The 23,595-nt window shown below is 38.2% G+C and overlaps 3 protein-coding genes across 4 annotated transcripts; 1 reads left to right on the top strand and 2 right to left on the bottom strand.

Moving 5' to 3' along the window:
- Positions 1-2,291: 2,291 nt before the first annotated feature.
- On the bottom strand, positions 2,292-3,253 carry LOC130719548 (glutathione S-transferase T2-like). Its single transcript, XM_057570168.1, has 2 exons — positions 3,143-3,253; positions 2,292-3,032 (listed from the first exon to the last, which is right to left on the bottom strand). Exons 1-2 carry the CDS (start codon positions 3,251-3,253, stop codon positions 2,292-2,294), a joined length of 852 nt encoding a protein of 283 aa, XP_057426151.1.
- A 9,167-nt stretch (positions 3,254-12,420) lies between these two features.
- LOC130720271 (uncharacterized protein At1g03900) lies at positions 12,421-15,264 on the top strand. The gene is made up of 3 exons (XM_057570897.1): positions 12,421-13,110; positions 14,003-14,290; positions 14,812-15,264. The coding sequence occupies exons 1-3, from the start codon at positions 12,619-12,621 to the stop codon at positions 14,872-14,874; spliced, it is 843 nt and encodes a 280-aa protein (XP_057426880.1). The 5' UTR covers positions 12,421-12,618; the 3' UTR covers positions 14,875-15,264.
- Positions 15,265-16,848: 1,584 nt separating this feature from the next.
- LOC130720270 (protein CHROMATIN REMODELING 8) lies at positions 16,849-23,498 on the bottom strand. 2 transcript variants are annotated; one of them, XM_057570895.1, is made up of 7 exons: positions 23,078-23,498; positions 22,375-22,947; positions 21,769-22,195; positions 20,210-21,077; positions 18,863-19,472; positions 18,079-18,546; positions 16,849-17,813 (listed from the first exon to the last, which is right to left on the bottom strand). In XM_057570895.1, the coding sequence occupies exons 1-7, from the start codon at positions 23,165-23,167 to the stop codon at positions 17,136-17,138; spliced, it is 3,714 nt and encodes a 1,237-aa protein (XP_057426878.1). In that variant the 5' UTR covers positions 23,168-23,498; the 3' UTR covers positions 16,849-17,135. The 2 variants fall into 2 exon arrangements, with proteins under 2 accessions (XP_057426878.1, XP_057426879.1); XM_057570896.1 differs by having other exon boundaries at positions 22,375-22,942.
- Positions 23,499-23,595: the final 97 nt, after the last annotated feature.

Below are 23,595 nucleotides of genomic sequence, written 5' to 3'. Positions count from 1 at the left end.
TTTGAAGATAAGTTAAGCTAATTCGTGCATCCCCATCTTCGATCTTATCACACTTTTGACGGTTAAAATAATTGTATAAATTCTCTTTCACAAAACCAACACCTGCATATCCCTCTTTCTGTGCCAACAAGTAACCCATGATATGACAAGTTTTGACACCTTGTGAATTCAAGCTATCCACCTTAGCTTTATCAACATCATTGATCGAACGGTAAGCAAGGATTAAAAGAATTGCATTGGTCGGGTATAATTCATGGTTATGACCCTCCTTATGAGAAACCACTTTCCAACAAGATGTCTTGTAATCATAGCGTACCTGAAGCTTAGCACGATAGCCCGTATGAGTGAGCAGTCTATGATCCATTTTCCTATCCACCCTCATCAAATGTTTTTTATTCCTCAATCCCTCTCTATTACATACATATTGCTGAACAATAAAGTCACCCTTTGAATCTTGCCTTCAAATATCTTTCCTCACAGCAAAACGTGCAGTTTTACATATGCAGAATAAAATTAATAAGCTTCCTCTAGTCTGTCGAACTTTAGACGATATATATCATCATACGTTAGATTGACCATATTTTTATGTCCAACATGTGTTATCTATAAGACTAGTTGCTCATCGTCCACTCCATTGTCCCCTTCACTACCACTTAGAGCATCTCCAATGCATGGTTGCTTATTGGGTTGCTTAAATGCTATTCTGGTGGGCCCAGACTGCCACATGGGATTTAAGCAACTCATAAGCAACTCATGCATAATTCACTCCAGTGCATGGTTGCTTATTTTACTTTTAGTTGGACCCCACTGTACCTCATATATTTATATTTTTTATTTCCAACTAAGCATGACTTAAATTTAAATATTAATTAATATTTATAACAATATAAATATATTTAAAATTGGACATGGTATTTAAAAAAAAAATTCAAACAAAATGCATTACATTATATTATATAATTAAGTTCGAAATAAGATACAATTCATTGCAAAATAAAAAATAATGAAAACTCTCTCAAAGATTAAATTTCATTATTCCTACTTTCGGAGAGCTCCCAAATATGTTCCACCAAGTCTGCTTGAAGTTGGCGATGAATTTCCCTTTGACTCATATGACCTCTTCTTTCTAAGAATGTTGCAAATGAAGGGATAGGACCATTAGATACTTCAGCGGTTATGATGTCATTGTCTACTTGGTCGTAAACAAAATTACCATTATATCCCTCACGTTCATCTTCAACAATCATGTTATGCAATATAATGCATGCATACATTATTTGTTTCATGGTATTCACATGCCAAAAGCGTGATGGGCCACGAATAATTGCAAATCGAGATTGGAGTACTCCAAATGCGCGCTCAACATCCTTTCTTGCTCCTTCTTGTGCTTTGGCAAACAATTGTCTTTTTTCTCCTTGTGGCATTGGGATTGTCTTGACAAATGTAGCCCACTCGGGATAGATACCATCCGCTAGATAGTAACCCATATGATATTGTGTTTTGTTCACCTCGTAGTGCACTTCAGGAGCTGTGCCATTCAACACATTGGTAAACACATCAGATTGGTTTAGCACATTGATATCATTGTTAGAACCTGCAATGCCAAAAAAAGCATGTCAAATCCACAAGTCTTGTGATGCCACTGCTTCAAGCATGATTGTGGGTTTGCCATGATCACCTCGAGAATACTGATCTTTCCATGCAACTGGACAATTTTTCCATTCCCAATGCATATAGTCAATGGAACCCAACATACCTGGAAATCCACGAGACTCCCCCATTTGTAGTAGGCGTGTAGTGTCCTCTTTGTTCGGTCTCCTCAAGTACTGGACAACAAATGCTATTTAATGAAAATCAATAGCTCCATTCCCATTAGTATTGGTTCCTGCGTGCAAGTTAACTGGTGCCAGCAATTATATACATAGAATTCAATTACATGCATGCTCATTAAATATCATTAGAACCAATTGTAACTCTTTGGCTAAAATACAATAAAAAGAGTAACAATTGAACTGATTGCTCATTACATGCATGTGTATAGGATTATGATGAAAAAGGTAGAATGATTAAATTCACAATTGAACCGATTGCTCATTCACTTCCTTCTTTCTTTTTTCTTTGGAAAATTACAAAACAAAAAACACATTACACTATCAGCAGCATGAGGATCAATTCACCGTAAGAATAAAAACTAAAACATTACATTATAATATTAACTAAAATACAATAAGAATTAGAAACATTACATTATAATATTAACTAAAACAAAATAAGAAATATAAATATAACAATTATTCCTTAAACAAGTCCTCTAATTGGCGCCTAGTGTACACACATATGTTCTTAAAATCTGCTAATTGTTCCTCATTCATGTTAGATGTGTCTTGGAGAAGGATATCATTTAACATCTTCAGCTGGTCATTCTTCTTTAAACGCTCAAGTCTTGCCATCCTTTCCTCTTTTTCCTTGACAAGAGATTCCGCCTCTGCCATCTGTTGTTCATTGTTGGAAGTTGTTGTAGCCTTTGCCTTTGCCTTTGCCTTAGCCTTTGCCTTAGCCTTTGCCTTTGCCTTCATATCTTTCTGACCTGGTGGACGGGAAAATATTTGTACTACCTCATGTTCTGAACCATCGATTGATGTGTGCACCCCATTAGTAGAATGTTGTGACTGCTGAGAATAGATTGGCATTGCTTCTCCTTTCCACTTGGGTTCATCTTTCAACACCCGCCATGCATGCTCAAAATTGAATGTTTTAGTCTTTTCCATTGCATTATACAATGAACATGCATCAGCCATGATATCTCTCTCAGAGTAGCCGCTCTTCGGAGGGTTGGTAACTTTCTTGTAGCAACCGACAAAAGTTGAGACCGCTTTACTCAATGTATGAAAGCGAGACTTCAGTTGAGACCATTGCTTCTCAGGAGAACCTACTTTGCGGTACTTGTTGTATTGATGTTCAATCCTCCGCCAAAAGGTTTCAGCCTTTTGATCAGTTCCTGTTACCGAATCCTTTGAAATGTTGAGCCATGTCTGGAGAAGAATTATATCGTCATTTTAGCACCATTTCAAGCGTTATTTTTTGGGTTTCTGGCCATCTCCTTTAGCAGGGAAAGTAGTCTCATCAAGCTCATCAACCATACCTTCAAATTGTGTTTCAGGTACTTTTTCACTACTGCTACTAATTTGAGGGCTATAGGAGTTTGGTGGTGGTGGTGATGGATGCACAAAATGAGTTGGATTTTGGGAACCATCTCCAGCATGTGGTTGGTAAATGAATGGTTGTTGTTGATACATTACATATTGTGGATTTGGAGAATTGTTACCGGCATAATGTGGTTGGTTTTGGTAAAAGATTGGTGGTTGTTGTGAGACTTGGCATGGAGGTGGTTGTATTGAGACTTGGTTTGAAGGTGGTTGTTGTGAGACTTGGTATGGAGGTGGTTGTATTGAGACTTGGTTTGGAGGTGGTTGTTGTGAGACTTGGTTTGGAGGTGGTTGTTGTGAGACTTGGTATGGAGGTGTTTGATTCATTGAGCTTTGTGGATTTGAAGAATTTTCATGAGTAGTAGAAGATTGATTTTTCAAGTACTCACAATAAGCTTGAAAAGAAGGATCCATTGAGTATGTGGGAAGAATGAAATTGTGTGAAAGTGTAGTTGTGTAAAAAAGTAAAAAAAAAAATGGTACAAACATCTTATTTATACTTGAAAATAATTAAACTTGAAAATAATGATTTTTTTTCCTTGTTTTGGGCCAAACGAATACATTTCAGTCCAAAACGCACCGACCCACTCACAATGAGGCACAAAACGCACTCAAAACGCAACAGAACGCAGAAGCATTCTCGAAGCTTCCTTCACTTTACTCTCCCACTCTCTCTTTTTTTTCTCCTACGGTTTCACTACCCAGTACCCACACAAACCCTCTTTCTCTCTCTCACTTCAAAGCTCAGACCACAACAGCGGTGGCCCTTTCCTTTCTCCACCTCCTTTTCTGTCAACCCTCTTCGATTCGAAACTGTCCCCTCCTTTCTCCACCTCCAACCCTCTCGTTCATGTAGCCATGTCTTTCTTACGGACTCAATCGTTCTCTGAAACCCTCTCGCTCAGACCACAACCGCCGTGGCCCTTTCCTTTCCCAGATCATCCATGTAGCCATGTTCCTCTGAAACCCTCTCGTTCTCTCTCACTCTCAATCGAAGCCCATGCTGCTCTCTCTCGCTCTCTCTCGGCGTTCCTCTGTTCGCTTCTCAAAGGCTCAAAGGTTCGAAGGCAAACTCCAGACCGAGGCCCAAATCGAGCGTCCTCAAAGGTTCAGAGGACATGCAAGCCTCCAGATCGGAGATCGGAGGTTCGAAGGCTCAAAGGTCGGCGGTAGCTGAATCAGAGGCTCAAAGGCTCATAGGTTCAGAGGAGATCCTCTCCATTTTTGTGTAATTCTTTTGATTTGTTTAAAAAATGTGTATTTTAATTTAATCTGTATTCATCTCCCTTCCCCTTCTGTAATATATTTCTGAAATTTTGGATTGTTGTTGAAATTTCTGAAATTTAAATCTCTTTTCTGGGTTTCCTTGTATTGTTGGATATGCTTGTTCATTGATCTGTTCTTCCCTCTTCTTTTAACGATTATTCTGTTGTTGCTGTTGCTGAATGGAAAGAGAAAAAGCAATTTTTTAATGGCTGCAGCAAGTTAAGGAGCGTTGCTTAGCTTTGAGCTGTTAGCAACGCCACCTCAGCAAGCTCCAATAGGGGAGAAAAATAAGGAACGCAGCTTAACTTAAGGAACCAGGTTAAGCAACCCCCATTGGAGTTGCTCTTATGTCACAATTACCACCAGAATTATTATCAAGGTCTACCATTGTAAATGAAATCATCATTTGAGTAAGCCATCTACACCAATCTAAAAATATTATTACTTCATACAGTAAATTATAGATTTCAAAAAAACATAAGAGTCAGAGAGCAACAGTTCGTGGTACAGAAAAAAGTAACTAAATATGAAGTTCATTAAGAAATACGTTTGGGTAAATAACAATTCATGAACAAGACCAGGAGATAAATTTCCTTACTCGATTCCAAGGATATAAATTTCCTTACTCGAATTCGAGTTTTGATAAAAATAATTTCTTTCAAAAGGTCAATGAGAAAAAAAATCACTATGTTATTGTTTAATGACTTAAATATTCTGGAGGTCCCTGAAATTGTCTCTCGTACGAAAATAAGTCTCTGAAAAAAAAAAATCTGATTCTAAATCCCTGGAATTTTTTTTAAATCAGAAGAGATCCCTACCCATGTTATGTGCTTATGTGACTCTTATTTTGCACAGTCATCAATTCCAGGTGCAATTTTTTTTTCTTTATTCCAACTGTGTTGAATAAATTATGATTAACAAATAACTTTATTTTTTATTCCCATAGATAAATCAGATTAGGTTAGGAGATAGAAGATTAATAAATTATTCATCATCTTCATCCACCAACAACCACAAAAATCCATAAAATAAATTATTCACCCTCTCACTCACTCACTCACTCAGAACACAAATCCTCTCAGACCTAAACTTCTCTCACTTCTCCAACCCATCCCCTCCCTGTCGTCGCTGTCATTTACCAATCTCTTGTCGTTGTCGTTGCCGTTTTCCACCACCGATCCAAAACTGCGACCAAAACGAAGCCACACCGCCATAGCCACAACCTTCCTCGCGCTCACCTGCCTCTGCCTATACCTTCGTTCACTTTTCGCGCCGACAATAACCTGTCCTCGATCTCACCATCGACAGTGCTGATGAGGTCGACCCTCACCTCAGCCTCGTCAAGGGTCGCGGTGGTGCCCTACACCGCGAGAAGGTAGTCAATTTGTTGTTGAATCTAGTCGGATCTGGTGTCTTTTTCTGAAGAAGATGAAGTTGAGGTTTGGTTCCAGAGGCAGATAATGGAGGCCCTAAGGTTTGGAGGCAGATCTGGTCTGATGGTGAGACGATTCGATGTGGTGGGTGTTGAGTTTCGATGACTTCCCTCCTTCATCTTCCTCTGTTCAAATCTTGGTGGTGTTGATGGCATTGGGTTTGGATATATGTTTTTATTTTTCTGATTTTTTTCCTATTGAAGGAAGATGATGAAATAATGATGAAAATGATGGTGAATAAATTTAGTTGTATGGGTTTTGGGTCGAAAATCTGGGTTTTTGAGTTCGGATATTTAGGTTTCATGCTTTCTCTTTTGATAAGGGTTAGGAAGATTGAAACTTTAACTTTTTTTGAGCTTCAAACCTGAACAATGCGGTGGTTGTGGGTGGTGATGATTATGTGAGAACTTGGGTTGGCGGTGGTGCGGTGTTGAAAATGAAATGAAGGGGGCTTGATGAATGTGGTGGTGAGGGTTGAAGATGAAGATCAATTAAAAACTTTATGAGAAGAAGAATGAAAAATTACATTTGTTGTCAGCTACAGTATTGGGAGTCACACTTTGCTTCTGCAATGGAGATGAACAAAAAATGATATTTGTGAATTAAAAATAAAGAAAATTGTTAATTATAGTTAATTAACACACTTAGAATATAAAAAAAAATAAAAAATACACTTGGAATTGACGACTGTGCAAAATAAGAGCCACATAAGCACATAACAGGGGTAGGGACCTATTCTGATTAAAAAAAATTCCAGGGATTCAGAATTGGGGAAAAAAATTAAGGGACTTATTTTTGTACGAGAGACAATTTCAGGGACCTCCAGAGTATTTAAGCCTTGTTTAATTAAGTAAGATTCTAGCTAAAATTGGAACTTTATTGAGTCTTTTGTGTGAAACTTCCCATTCATCCGTTCATAATCCCACATTATATTGCACGCACTACGCTTTTACTTTGAATTCACACTTTTCAAAATATGTCATTTCATATGAGTGATAGGAAAGTAACACATACAATGCAAATTTGGTTCATGTAAATGTTTTTCAAAATGTAAGTTGCTCTATGACTTCACTTTTAGTAACTTTGGGTGTTGAACAAATTAAGTTTCATTAGAATGCTTATCAACACTAAACAACACACACTCAATACAAGGATGTACAAATAACCCTTGAAGATTTAAGAGTGGAAGATAACTTTCTCCATGACAAGAATGCACAAATTAAGAAAGTGATAGACCATCACAAAAATAGCAACCCATATTGAACTTTAGAAGAAAACCTCACCTAGAAAACAGATATAAATCATTCAATAGACGCCTTCAAAGTTGTAAGACTCTCAATGGCACCTATGCAAAAACTATGAAAAAAAAAGTTACTTTAGATATATAAAAATTGAAATAACCAAATATTGGTGACCAAGTTATAAAAGATGAAAAAAAAACAATTAACTTACAAACAATCGTCTTAGCACTATATTTAGTTTATGAGAGAAAAATATAAGAGAGAAAGTTAGAAGATGAGTGATGAAAGATTTTTTTACCACTCTACTTTCGCATCTCTTAAGACTCAATTGTAGTCTAGTAAATAGTTTTATTGTATCCACATGGAGGTGTAATACTTATGTCGTTCAATAGCTAACAAACTCAAATGATGATTAACAAATAGATTGGTTGTTTGTTTTTTTTTTGAAAGGTAAAGGTATATAAATAGATTATCACAAGAAACCCCTAAGGACAGGACCCTCAGGGGGCGAAGATCACCCACTAATAACAAGGCACTTCGACGAACAAAAAGAAGCCCGCTAAACCGAACAGGAACTAAACGGGCAAAAAAACAAGAGCATAGGCCACAAAGAACATCCTAACTCTTTCAAAGACACAACCAGGATATACAAGCGCGACTCAAGTCTTAAAATGATCCTCATAGACCTTCTCCAAACCACGGATAGCCTCTATGTCGCTACCCTCGAACTCTAACCCCAAGACTTTGCCAAGCAACCACGTCTTTTTCGAGCGCGTGAAGTAAGGCCCACCACTACTAGAAGAAGCGCCAGTTTCCTCTAAATCACCCCGCTGCTCCTCGCAGCCCAAATTCGGATTACTCTGGTAGGGAGGAGGAACCTTTTTGGGACGCCCACGCCTACGAGGTAGCTGAACTTGCTGCTGTACGACGCATCCCTCCTCAAGCGCAGAACCAACGACACCCGACCCCCCATCAAAAGGAACCAGAGCTGAGAAAGGAGAGGACACTGGCAAAACCACTGAACCCACCTGCAACGGAGAAACAGCAGCAGCAACTGCACAAGAACCAGAGGAGGCCACATCAAAGGACTTAGTGCTCTCCAATAGCCCAGAACCACGTCTCAAACCTGCAAGAAACAAATTCAAAGGAATAAAAGTCCTCAAAGCATTCCTAACACCCACAGACACCGACAGAAGAGATGGAGCAACAGACAAGATATGGTCCCGGTGCCAACACCCAACCGAGGACCCTTTGAGAAGAAAAGACAAGCCGTTCACCCAAAACCCCCTCGAGCCAAACCGAGTATCAAACGCGTCCTCACCTCCCTGCACTACCTCTGCAACCGCCGCCACAACATCAACTAAGCCGCCTCTGAGACACCGCTCCAACCTAGCCGAACCTAGAGCTAAACAACCGCTGGCTTCACCACCTCTCCCTTCTGCACCTCTCACGATACTAACCCCATCAAAAACCGCCCTTGCAATCTCTGGAAATAGGAACTGAACCGGAACTCTCGTCCCCTCCTCAATCGGATAACCAACTCCATCAAGCATCCTAACCTCATCCTCAGAAAAAGAAGACGCAACTCTGCCCCTCCCAAGCCCCTTAAGAACATAAAAACATAAATAAAGAAGATAAAAGAGTTGGATTCACCAAGGTAGATAGTTTTTCTAAGATTAGAGTTTCGTTATTTGACCTCTATGTATCCTATTGATTCACATACAAATATAGTTCTATGCAATTGATTCCTCCCACCATTTCTTATCTTACAACACAGTCCCCCGACGTAGAAGATTCACAACTCAACTATATTAACCTTCAACCCCTTGATTGATTAATAGTGAGTATCATTAAGCATGGATGTTTGAATAGACTAATGATCTAACTCTATCCCTACACCTTAAAATCATTAGATTATTTTACCTAGTTCAGATTTAAATAGTCAGTTACCACCATCCTACTGAATCTAATTTCGTGTTCTAGTGATCAATCCAAAACAAGCATGAAGTACAAGGTAAAAATCATTGAATTATGGAAAAGAAACATATGATTAACTCTAGTTCGTACTCAAGAACGTGTGAGTTCCCTACACAAGTTTGAATCAATTAAAATACTCAAGAGGATCAACCTAAGATATAGCATAAAGTGTAAGAAAAAACCATTGATTCTTTAACATCGAAACATGGGTTTTGTACGAAAGGAAATCAAATAGATTATATGAGCATCAAAACAACTAGTTTCAATCCCAACAAATGAGAAATTAGCTATCCATTTCCATGATAGCTTTACAATCATAAAAGAGAAGAAGAAAGATGAAAAACCGAATCCGTGACGGTTTCTCGGCGATGAAATCAGCTCCAAAGCCTTCTCTCTAGCCTCCTAAACCTTCCTTGATGATCTCCTTCGAGTTCTCTTTGTTTGGGTTAGTTTTCCAAGTGATGTGATCTCTTTTTAATCAGCAAAACCGACCTTATAACCTTTTTCTTACGAGTAGGGTGCTCAACGCCATATTTCTTTAGACTTGGTTTTTTTCAATCTTTTGAAGTCATGTTGAGCACCTTTTGGACAACAACTCAACAAGTGTGTATTTCCTAAAAAATCTTCAACCTACAACTCAAATTGAGACTAAAATCATATATTAAACTCATTCAGTCTCAAATTTAGCATGTCTAACAAAAAAATAGTTAATCTACAAGATAGTTCTCAATATTACACAAGTAAGTGTCTAAAACACAATAAAGAACATGGTAAAATTGACACTTATCAACGAGTAAAGAGAAAGTTACGAGAAATGTAGTAAATTATTCAAGTTGTTTTATATGAGTGAAATAGAAGAAAAATAGAAGAGAAAGAATGAGGTAAAAACTCTCTCATCATATTTGGTTATCGACTTGGCCGAGATACTCAGTCAATGGTAAGATCAATGGGCCACCAATCGAATTGTTTGACTTGGTATATATTAAAAATTTAATATTTGTAATACAAGTTAACATTATTAACAAGTATATACTTAAAAAGAACACATGCTCTAGCATGAAAAAAGAAATAGTTTAAATAAAAAGACCTATTTAAATAAGAGAAAAAGTTTGATGCACCGACAATGTAAAGTTTTTTTACACCATCAACTAATCAGATTTCAAGGATGTGGGAAAATCTCTATTTTTATTTAATTTCATTAATTGACATGACACATCCTTGAAATCTGATTGGTTGACGGTGTAAAAAAACTTTACACCATCGGTGCATCAAAATTAAACTCTTTAAATAAACACTAGCACCAACATATAAGGTTAGACAAAAAAAAAGGAAGTAAGGAAAGCACTAAATTTATTGGGCCTACATATGACAAACCATAATATTAGGTTCTTATGAGTTGGTTCTTAAGCTAAAAATTTGTTCTCAAATTTAAAACTCAATAAAGCTTGCTGATGTGGAGTGCTTAAGAGCTTAAGTCTACGAACCTGTTGCTTGTGTAAGCAACTCTGGCCTAGCGGTTTTTAGGATAAAAAAACATTATTTTCTCTTTCACTCATAAATAAAATTACAGTTAAAAGAAAAAAGGAAAAAATTGATTCATCAACAGATTCAATACATGAAAAATTAAAAGAAAGATTATATGAAAATTACATAAATAGATCAACAAAAAATGTCCCAAAAAAACATAAGAGCCAAACAAGTGAAGCAAATAGAGAGATGAATCACAAAAAATATCATAGAAACTCCATACCAGAAATTCATATAGAAAATTCATAATAACCCAAAAAATACTACATCAAACCCAAAAATAGAAGAGTCTTAAGATGAAGAGGGAGATGAACAAAACAAAACAAAAAAGGAAAAAAAAGTAATGGACTTGAAGCAAATACCCTAGAAAGCTCTAATATGTGGCTCGAATGCCATGATCAGGGAGTTGGAAGGCTCCTTTATGATTGTTGGTAGCTTTGATCCTATGGCTAGGAGTTTTAATCTGCAGCGATCTGGGAGCTAGTAGGAGATATTCGCTCTAATTCGCACTGATCCACTAGTTGCATGGACTGTTCCGGCAGCGATCGTGAGAAAGGTTGAACTTTGTGGTCAGGAAAGGTTAATTAAATTAATATTTAATTCTAAGTATTGAATTAATTTTGAAATTTAAATCAAAATTAGTGGAAAAAATATAAACGTATGTCATATTGCCAGACTCAACCAAAAGTAAAATAAGAAATCGTAGCTGAAGCACAATCTAAATCCATTGCTTATATCCTCTGTGACACTTTAAGCCCACATGAACACTGCTAAGAATCCAAAAGAAGATCTCGTGGATGAAGATGCTCTTATTTCTTCTAACATTAACAAGAGTGTTGCTTCGTTCCAAACTCTATGTGTGTCACTCACATTATTCTATTCATCTTTTATTTCTATTTGTGTTGCTCCTCCTCACGAGATTCCATAGCTAAGCATCGATGACGTCAAATGAAAGCTGAATGAAGTGGAAACGATGACTTTGTGATTCAACATAGTTGTAGAGGAGATGTGCTACAGTGAGCGACATTGAGTTTTTTGGTTGTTAGAGATGGAGATCTGCTTCATAGATTCAACAAATTTCACGTTAAAGACAATTCAGTTCAACCATCATCGACAACAAGTCATTAGTTTTCATATCAAACCAATTGAGTCAAGCAATTTCTTTCGGTTCAATTGCATGGCTAATCTAATCTGATGACAAACTCAAACCTACTATATGACAGAGTTTTAGTCAGACCAGTTCAACCAGTCGATTTGAGCTGAGTTTTAAAACTTCTTTCTATATAATAACATACATTAATTGAAATGTTAAGCACCGGTAAATATACCCGTGTATTTAACAACGTGAGCTGAGTTAAAAAAAAAAAAAGTGAGCTTGATGAGATCCCACTTTTATATTTAGTTACTACTAATTTTCAATCTAATTCATTACCTTTGTCTTAAAAAAAAAAAAAAAAAAACGTGACCCGACATAAAGAAAAAACCATTTTTTTCCAAGTTTATTGTCGTTTTCGTTCTTGGTAGCCGGCTCCTTTTGTGAATGCCACTAAGCATCATATTCCATCATACTTATAAACTAACGTTTCCACAAAGATAACTATATATTAAAGCACAAAATTAGTACCATGATAGATACTTCACACTAGTAAATAATAAGTAATTTATAATTCTCTTCATAAAAATTAGCATTTTTTCATAATTTTTGTGACTTAAAAAAAATAAAAATCATTGATTGAAGAGCATATATCTCAAATCTCAAACATGTAAAGAAGATAAAGCAAAACAAAACGTCTTGGTAAGGTGAAGAATGAAGATGAACAACGTGAGTGAGGAGTGATTGTGCATCTCCACCACCCTAAACAGTTGACCTTGTGAGTGAAGAAAAAACAAACAACAACGCGTTCCTCAAATTCACATTAAATTAAAATCCACTCCATATCCAAACTCAAAAAAACGCAATCCAAAACGATGTCGTTAGAGGAAGAAGACGAGTCTTTCGAGCACACGCTTCTGGTCGTGCGCGAGGTCTCCGTCTACAAGATCCCGCCGCGCACAACCTCCGGCGGCTACAAGTGCGGCGAGTGGCTGCAGTCCGACAAGATCTGGACAGGTCGGATCCGCGTCGTCTCCCGCCGCGACCGCTGCGAGATCCGCCTCGAGGATCCCGCCTCCGGCGACCTCTTCGCCGCGTGCTTCGTCTACCCCGGCCAGCGTGAGGGGTCGGTTGAACCGGTGCTCGACTCGTCTCGCTACTTTGTCCTCAAGATCGAGGATGGTCAAGGGAAGCATGCTTTCATTGGATTGGGGTTCAATGAGAGGAATGAGGCGTTTGATTTCAACGTCGCGCTTTCTGATCATGAGAAGTATGTGCGTCGGGAGCATGATAAGGAATCTGGTAACGCTGATGCTGCTGAGGATTCTCAGATCGATATTCATCCTGCTGTTAATCACAGGCTTAAGGTTTGATATTATGGATCTGAGTTTTTGCATTGAATAATTCAGCTCTGGTTTAATATCATGATTGTTGTTTGTGAATTATTTTAGTTCAAAATCTTACTTAGATAACACTATATTCTATTAAAGAAAAAGCAATTTTGAACTTGCATATGTGATGGATGCAGGCTTGTTAATAGCGCGCTATAGCGTAGTGCCCTGGGGGTTCACTGCTACTCCACTATTTGTGCTATAAATAGCACTCAAAATAGTGTTTTTTTTGGGCTTGCCGCTACGCTACGCTATCCTCCCGGGATGGATGTAATGTGATTAGTGTACTTTTGATTGGTTTAATTGTTGTTGAGCTTGATGAATGAAGGAGGATACAATGTTGTGGTTAAGCGGATTATAGTGATGATTGTGTTGTGCTTACATTCTCTGTTAGCTACTATATGCTATTGTTACTATTATTATCATGATGGTGGTGGTGGTGGTGATGATGAATGCTGCTCAAGGGTGGTTTCTTTTGAACAAATCGGGGTGTTTAGTGCAGTTTTTAGATGTGTTTTTGTTTTACAAACATGGTTTCTATTTTGGGTATTCCTCCCAACTACCTCTTCATCATAGTAGTCAATCGCGGATCGCGGCCTGTCGCGGTTGACCCCCAAAAATGATATCCCATACAAGGGAAGGCCGCTATTGGCTGCGAATAGCAGGATTTCGCGGCCGTCGCGGCAGGGGTCCGCTACCCGACGCGACGATGCTATAGCGCCGCTATCTAAAACTGTGCTCTTCACCATCTTTTCATTCTCCAAAAATCAATTCCCATTATCTTAACTGTAGTTTTTGACTTTATTCCCCTTTTGGATCCTTGTTTTTACTAGATTTGAAGTGGATTTGTTTGTCATTTGGCATATAGGAAGGTGAAACCATCAGGATTAATGTGAAGCACAAGACACCTGGTGGAACTGGCATGCTTTCGGCGGCTGGCCTGACGGGTGGGCATGCTGCAACACCAAAGCCAAAAGTCTTGAGCCTTGCTCCCCCACCGAGTGGGGGAGGGAAACTCAGGTCTCCTCTTCCACCCCCTCCTAATGATCCTGTTGCTGCTCGGATTGTTTCCACCACTCATGGATCTGGACCTAAAGGGACACACGAGGGTGTGAGGCATTCTACTGACGCTTTATCAGATCTTTCTCAACTACAGGTATGCTGATCCTTCATGTTCTTTTGGCTGTTTCCTTCTTTGCATGTTATTTGTCGACATAGTTGAAAACTCTAGAGCTTACTACTTCGTAGCAAGTAGCTACATCATCCCTTTAAGACTGTTTTGAGTTTTCAGATGAAATCTAATCTTAGAAATTACATGCTTTACCTACACAGGTTCAATTACTTTTACTTTTTCATAGTTGCCATCTTGATCCCAAATCCAAATGTGATAAGAACACTTAACTGCATTTCTTCCTTATTTTATGTATATAAATATTACAATTCTGGCTGTTTTGTTTAGAGTTGTTGTTTTAAATCCTGGCTATCAATCAAGATTCCTACATGCATTGACCATATTGATATGATGAACAAGCAATTTTCTTGGTCATCCTAATCCATATCAGTTATCTAGTGACCTTCTGGAGCATCCCAATTCAAATTCCCTGTATATGTTAAAGTCCAAGATACAGCCTAAAATAAATCATTTGTAACATCCATACTTTATGTTGGCATTTTCAGAAGAATCTTCCGTCAACAGCCACTTCAGGATCGACCACAGCTTCAGGATGGGCAGCCTTCTGATTATATATATACATGAGCATGTTAACTATGAGGCTTTTGTTGTTGTCTGATTTTTTTGGTTCTTTATTTTGAGAAAAGAAACAGTGGAGGAAACTGAAGAAAGGAGGTGTCATAAGTAAAGTTAGCGCAAGATACCAAGGAATTCTGTGCCTTGAGGGAAGTCCTGGAAATATGTATTTTTCCTCAGTATGCAATAACAGGTTTCCATATCTATATAACATGAATTTCTCCCCTATCCCCCACCCCTTCTCCCAAAAAATCTCTCTTTCTTGAATGAGTTGTACTTATGATTTTTTTGTGTGCAAGGGAGTTTTCCTTATGCCATGTATGATGTATCATCAACCGATTACCGATTTCTTAACATAGGTATATATAAGGTTGTTTTTCCAAGTTTATTTGTTCCAGTTATTGGAGAAATTATTGTCAATGTGTTTACTATTATGTTTATTCACATTTAATCCATCTGTTCGTGAACTGAGTGAGTTGTACCAATGTAACTTTGCAAGATTGCAAATTTTCAATAGGACTTGGGGCTCGTTTATTCTCTGTTTGGTAGAGAAGAGAGAAATATAGAAGAGATAGTAGAGAAGAGAGAAGTTGAATAGAGAGAAATATATGAGAAATATAGTATATTTTATGAGTTGTTTGGTATGATAGAGGTAGAGGTGAAAGAGAGAAGAGAGTGTCACTTTTCATATCAAAAAAACATTTTTACCCATAAGTTTTTTAAATATTTATATAAAAGATCAAAATGGTAAGTTGGCCAAAATTGGAAAGTAAAAAAAAAGAAAGCAACATGCATCATTTCTTCTCAAAATGGAGATTGCTAAAAGTTGGGGTGGCTCACCATAATTCTCTCTCTCTCTCTCTACTACAGTATTTTATGAACCAAACAAGGATGGAAGTAAAATCTCACCTCTAACTCCATCTATCCTATCTCTCTCACTTCAAACTCTCTCCTACCAAACTAAGTGTTAGTGTCATGGTGGAAAATTTTGGGGGTTCGAGTTATTTTTCGAAGGAATTTAGGATTTCTCACCATGCACCCAGTACTCAGGTATCGAAGTAGCAAATGTCTATTAATATAAAAGCTATTAAATACAAGGGTTCATGCACAAATTATGGGTCTTGTAATTTTAAAGTTTGGTAAGTAGAATTAAGTTTAGTGGGTTTCAAAAAAAAAAAAGTTTAGTGAATTGAATTTGACAAGAATTAAGTTCGAGTGTTTGAAAATAGTATATTATGATAATTGTCAAAAAAATAGTATCAGATATGAAGCAAATATGAAGCAAATGAAAAGGGGAAAACAAAATCCTTCCAATGTTTCCTCCTGTTTTCCACAAATGGTTCTTGACAACATTTTCTAAGCATGTTGCCTGTTAAGGGCTCGTCCCGTCTTGCTTATGCTCACACAACTGCAGTTTGGTCCATGGTTGGGCATATTGTGGGATAGGTGGCCGGCAAGGTGAAAACATTCTTTACGATTCTACCAGTGGTGATTGTGTTCACATTGATTTCAGTTGCTTATTTGACAAAGGTTTGCAATTGGAGAAACCCGAGCTTGTTCCTTTCAGATTAACCAAGGTTGGGAAAGGTAGAGGGAAGAGGAAGAGGAAGAGGGAAGGGGAAAGACAAAATTACCATCTGGTCCACCGACCCCTCTAGTCCACCGATGGACCAGTATATAACTAGTGCAGCACCCTAGTGGGCACCTAAACACAGACAACCCAAAATTGTAACATGCTGTGCACCATGTGCAGTTCTTTTTTAGAGGAAGAATACTGTACGAAGTCACATTTATATTTCGTCACCCTATCTTTTTTGGTCAAAAAATTAAAAATATCCTCTCCCTCCAGAAATAAATTCACATGAAAACGATAAAACTGGAAAGTTAGCCACATATAGACACTTCACACTTGTGCGCTAGAATTATCCAGACTGGATCCAAAAACAAACAAAAACAAAACGGGAGCGGCAGTATAAAGCTACTATTTACTGTATGACAAAAAGTGCCTGTTTACCTATTTTGTCCCTTTTCAGTATACAAAATTGTGGTAATAAACCACTGATGGATGCTACAGGTGTAGTATTCTCACCTGCATCCCAATGATGTCTTAAAAATAAGTTAAAAAGTAAGCCCTCAACGCAAGGAAGTATCTTCAGTTTTTACTGTTCAGACTACAGAATGCATATTCCATCAACTTAAGTTACCAGAACCATGCAGTCGTCATTGAAATATTAGCAAATAGCTTACTATACTGTTATTGATACTCTGGCTTCAGAACCCAATGGGAACCATTTGATCCTTTCTGCAAAATTGCTATTTCCTTTAACATATTCTTGAATAGGGCAAGTTCTCTTGAGGAAACACGGTCCTTGAAATGCTGTACTATGCTGGCTGAACTGGAACTACCACCTTGCTGTTGTAGAAAAGTACATATTTGACGAATCAATACTTCAGGTTGCGATCCAGATGAATTTTCAGCAGCCCTAGAAGATCTAACATCTGTAGATCTTGCTTGATTAGTGGTACTGGACGTACCAAGCTGATGTTCAAGCCCAGCACCGATTGCTTTTTCTTGGTTACCTCGAATTTTAGACAACAGTTCAGCAGAAGATAATGCTTTACCAGAAGATGCCCCAGCAGCAAATCCATTGAATTTGTTGGTACCGTTGCTTGGTAATGCATCCGGTGCCTTTGAATTATTTACTAACTGGGGATTCACGGTTGAACCAAACTTCCGCCGAACTGATGATGGTGCACCAGCAGCTCCCGACCTTCCTGTCCATGTTGGAACGGAGACGCTGTCATTGCTTCGGAGTATCCGTGACTGACGTAAAGCTTCTGCAGCTCGTTGCGCAACCTGGGAAGCTTGCTCATCAAGTCTCATCTTCTCCCCATCATGAGCATTCATGATCACATCATGGTTCATGGCACTCTACCATCATAAAAAGAGTATCTTAAAAGCATTACTCCAGAACCAGAAACAGACCAATATGTACATTCTAATGTAGTTTGAGTATGATAAAGATGCCTTCTAAACTCATGTACAAATTAACATATGCTTGCTTGTTTCATAATTATCTTAATTATTGATTATTGAACATTTACCCATGCAACAGAATGTAGTTTTCCAATAATATAGTCAAATCAACGTAATGATGCATGATAAATGGATGCAAGTTGAAGCTGGAGAAACTTACATGTATGCCATTGGCGTCAAAAAGACTTTTCAATATATTTGTTTCCTCATCAATTCCACTGCCGCCTTCAACCTTCTCTTTCCCTTTTCCTCTTAAAGATCCTCTCGGTGATTCACCATCATTATCAACGTCATCATCTCCAGAACCCGCTTCAGCAGTTTGGTTATATTGATGCTTATCCTGATTATCTATGTGTGAACCAATGACATTTACTTCTTCAGATATTTGACTGAAAATGTTCGATGTTTCAGTAGACCCAGTATCTCCATCCACATTCAGTATGAAAAGGTCTTTCATATCCCGGGCTTTAAAGAACCTTTTCTGCTGTGGGTTCTTCAATATCTTATTGGTAAGAAAATGTTTGTAAATCTGCCGGTGATACACTTTCTCCTCTATCGTTCCACGTGTGATCAACCTATACACTGTCACATCCCGTTTCTGACCAATGCGCCAAGCACGCTCTCTAGCCTGTTCGAAGAAAAAAATTACTCCCAAGTAACAATTTAGAATTTAAAAATTGAAATCCGAACATTATTCTTCATGATAATGAAATTGAAACAATAACACAAACACAAACTAAGGAAAATATGGGAATTGAAAGATGTGATAGTTTGCATCCCCCTCCATACCCTTCCATTCCTCTGATATTTCTTCCTCATTTTCCTTTCCACCCACTATATCTATAATATTATATAACAAACTAAGAAAAAACACACCAAGGGAAATTTACTAGTCACGTTTCAACAAAGTCAAGAACAAAAGGACCTACTAAGTACAAACTTACTTGCATATCAGTTGAAGGATTCCAATCAGGGTCGAAGATGATCACCCTATTTGCACCTGTAAGATTTGTCCCTAAACCCCCAACTTTGGTTGTCAAAATGAAAACAAATATCTCGTTTGAGGCATTAAATTCATCTATTAAAGCCATTCTATATTTGACGGGAGTGTGACCATCCATTCTCCGGTAAACATGACCAGAAGTAGTCAAAAAATTCTCAAAAATGTCAAGCATTTGTTGGGTTTGACAGAAAAGAAGAACACGGTGACCTTGTTCCTTCCAAACATTAAGCACCTGAGCTACAACTTTCATTTTCCCACTACGTTCTGGATTTCCATAATCTGGATTACTTAAGGCATGGTCCCTTTCAAGTAGGTCAGGATGGTTGCAGATCTTGCGCATTACATCAATCCCAGACAGAGAATTCCGGTTTCCATCCAATATTTCCTCCACTTCAGTGCTTGCTAAAAATGCCCTGTAAGAAGATACTTGCTCTGGTGTAAGACTGCAAAATAAAACATGCTCAGTTTTATTAGGAAGTTGAGCATTTACATCAGCCTTCATGCGTCGGAGAAGATATGGCATGATTAAATCACGAAGCACCACGGCACACCTGTAACACGGCAAAACTATATCAAATTCTTTGATATGGGGTCTGACCTACAAAACCAACTCAAATTCCCTAGATGAAATATCCTACCAATATAATTAAAACATTCATCTACAAGCTTTTTTTGCTTCAAGTTTCCATTACATGTAACGTGCTCAGATCTCAGACTCAGTAGATGAATCTGTTACCTAATCAATTAAATTGTATGTTCCGAAAATTACAGTTTACAAGATTCTGGAATATTTCCAGTCCTTCTCCAATGTTTTAACCACATATTGACTAAATTTAAGTATCATATGAATAACTGTTTCTGGACAAGAAATGTTTTTGACAGTAATTAACTAATTTTTGGATTGTAGTTTCCCACTTTTGTTAAACATTGGTCAATATACAACTGACGATAAAAAAACTAACCACCTTCACCCCATTTACCCTCAACTTGTAAATGGTGGATTTTACCCCTGGAAACAAATCAGAATATGATACATTTCCCCTACTATAGTGTTGTTCAAATTCGCAATGAAATTCAGTAGTTGACAGGGTGAATCGCACCAAACTGAAAGTTGATGGGAGCAAAGCAAATTGCTACAAACTTGTTAGAAATTCTAGTCTTAATTAGCACATTGGGGTAGTGGAGTGGGGGGTGGAGTGGGGGAGGGGGGGGGGGGGTTCCACAATATAATTGTAGATCAGCTAAATTTACCTTCTCCCTAACCAAAATAAAAAGAATATTGACCCACCTGTATGCTGTTGATACTTGTAAGGGTGTGGCATTTGCATATCCACCAACTCCTATTGGAACTGCAAATTCAGCTTCAAATACAGGTAAAACACCCAATTTTCCAGGAAAAACAAAATCAAACAATGACCAGAGTTCAGTCAGTTTGTTCTGAATAGGTGCACCAGTCATTATGATGCGGTGTACAGTTTGAAGCTGTTTGCATACGAGGGTGACTTCAGCATTCGGATTCCTTATTTTATGCCCTTCATCAAGAACTGCGTAGCCCCATTCAATGTCAAGCAATTGGTCCCCCAATATTCTGAGCTGCTCATAAGTGGTGATAAGTAATCCCGATTCAGATCTTGTGACACGATTTATCAGGGATTCCCATTTTCTTGAGTTTCCAGATGACATACTTCTCTCATTATCATTGTCATCTGAACTACTGTTTTCATAGTCTGATTCATCGGATTTGTCTTGCTTCTTTTTAGGGGCAGAATCCTGAGCAGAATCATGTAAAAGCTCTACATGGAATTTCGGGTACCACTTATTAGCTTCCCTTTTCCACTGTCGCAAGAGTGTAACAGGACAGACAATAATGCTGGGCTTGAACATACCACTGAAATGCAATGCACCCAGAAATGATAACACCTGGACAGTTTTACCAAGACCCATCTCATCACCAATAATTCCACCAGCTTTTTGACAATGTAATTCCCACAGCCATTGAACACCAACCTTTTGATAATCAAACAGAGCTTCAAATATGTTATCAGGGATTTTCAGCCCACCTTCTAATGTGACATAAGAAGATTCATGATCAGCAAGGTCATCTTGTGCTCCTAAATTTTCCTGATCGGAAGTATCCAAACAACCATTTGCATTTTCTGCAATACATTCAACTAATTGAGTTAATACAGCAAGCAAAGCAATGTAGAGGAGTGAAATGAAGTCAAGCCAGTTTGTGATGGATCACAAATCAACTTTGTCTCACACTGACAAAGGGCCAATATACATCTTTCAACTAATCAGCATTAATCATTATATTCTTGATAAAAGCAATATTAATCTATTCTAGGCCAAGATTAGATGTACAGGTCAGTGAACTATCAAGTATGTAAATTAACTATTCATGTATTACTCAGCAAAATTCAGATAAAAAAAAAAAGGGTGTTTCAAAACTGCATGCAACACACACATCCAACACAAAAAATCCGAGCAAAAGAAGACATATCACCATTCCAATATATATAAAAAACGCTAAAAACATATTATATGAAAAAAAACATATCGATTTTATATTCTTTTAAACAGAACCAACTGCAACTAGCTATGGTTAAAGACATTGTCAAGTCTCAGATGAAGTTGATAAGATCACAATCTGTTTCAGCTCCTCTAAGTCCAGAATCCAGATATATCACAGGCGTGCAAAATTGTACTTGCTAGGAAACTTAATGCGTTATAGGAACACCAAACAACTACCTTAATTTTTCAATTATTTTTTTCTATTCTCATGTGGTCCAGAATCCAGATAACTTGACCAACTTTTGGAATGAGAAAAGTCATTTAAAAACATACCACTATCTTCCAGCTGCATATCCTCACGAGAAACACGATTGGTCCATTGCCTACCAGGCAAAGGTCGCTTCCTTTTCCTTTTTGAATCTTTATTTGGCTCGGCCTCTCTATCTATAGGTTTGGAATATTTAAGAGGTTTTGTGAGCCTGCGAAAGGGAATAGTGGGTGCATCAAGCTTCGGTAAATCTCTAGACTCAAGCAGCTTGGTGGTGGGGCGAGCTTTCGCTGCCTCAGAAAATGATCTAGCAGCTCTTTCAACACTGGAAGAGACAAGATCACCATTGTTTTCTTGCTGTGCTGCAGCATGGCTAGCGGATGTTTCAGCATTATGACTAGCTGATGCTTCAGGTTGACTAAAGCGCCGCTCAAATCCCTTCAGCTTATGAAAAGGAGTTAAAATTCCTTTTCTGACCATTTCATCCCTTTCCTAAAACAAAAGAAGTAGAAAATTAGTTCTTCAATTTCTACATCACCAACTATATATCCTTCAAATTTAGCTCAACCGCAGCACTTCATAACATAAAAAATCGCATTTACAATATTGCAGAACAAGAAATAAGTTACATACTAGGACAAAAAAGCGGCAAAGATTAACAAATAACTCACGGTTTCAACAAAGCCAGCAGAAGCTGCATCCAAAACAGCGTCGAAATCAGCATCATCATTAAACGAGACCGTCTTAACTCGTTTCCCCGATTTTTTAGTCAACTTTTTATCTTCTTTAAGCTTCTTCTTCGGCCTCGTGTCTTCCTTAACTAAACTCCGAAGCAGAGTCTTCCGCAAATTGGCAAGCTCTTCCTCTAGCTGAGCCTTCGTGTTCTTTTCACACAAACTGGAAAGCTCATTCGTCAATTTAGCCCTAGTATTCTTCAAGCTCCTGAGCCTATCTGCAGCAAGAGCACGCTGAAGACTCGAACCATCACCACCACCACCACCAGGGGCATCACCCTCAGCAACCCCTCGCTCCGAGCTACCCTCACCACCACCATCTTTTTTCGGCTTCCGAATAGTGGAAGAAACCGCGCCTATTTCAAACTCCACCGCCCGCAGCTTCTGATGAAGCTCCGCTTTAGCAGTCGAAGATGGATCAAGAGGTTCCCGTGAATGAGAAGACTCTTCTTCCTTGGTGTTGCTCCCTTCACCTTCAGTAGTAACAGTCACTGCAGCATCATTCCTAGCCTACAATAACAAACATCCTCAAAAAACTCAAATCATCCTAAGGTTTTGGTTTCATTCGATTGAACGACACTAAACACATGCAAATCAATTTCAACAAATTCAAATTCAAATGAAACAGAATGGGAATCACCTTTTCCAAAACATGGCGTTCGATGTCTTCGGGATTGGCAGACTTCACGCCCAAACTGGAGAGCAAAATTCGATCCTGCTCTTCCTCCATCGTCACATTAACAGTTTCTTCTTCTTCTTGTTGTTCTTGTTCTGGTTATCATCAACTGAGAAATAGATGAAAATGTAGAAGGTTTTCAGTCACCATAGGAATGAAGATGAAGCTTGTTTTCGTCTCCGATTCCGGTTTCCGGCGGAGGGAGGAGCGGTGGTTAGCGGCGGCGTCTTGCTTCTTGCTCACGACTGATTGCCCTGACGCCGTTTCACTGCAACCCTTGATTTTGATTTTTGATCCTCCCTCGGTGGTTTATGTTTATATCATTCACTTGTTTAAGATGAATGACATTACCCTCATGGAGGAGCAATTTTTTGTTTGGTAAGTAGAGATGAAATGGTTTGTGAGGGTAGACTTCATTTGATTAATTTTTTTATACATCGGAAAATAACAAAACACTAGACCAAACTACACTGCAATGAGAG

The sequence above is a fragment of the Lotus japonicus genome, chromosome 5, assembly GCF_012489685.1.
Source record: "Lotus japonicus ecotype B-129 chromosome 5, LjGifu_v1.2".
NCBI lineage: Eukaryota > Viridiplantae > Streptophyta > Magnoliopsida > Fabales > Fabaceae > Lotus > Lotus japonicus.
The sequence above is the reverse complement of the archived record's forward strand: the minus strand, read 5'-3'. Positions and strand labels throughout refer to the sequence as shown.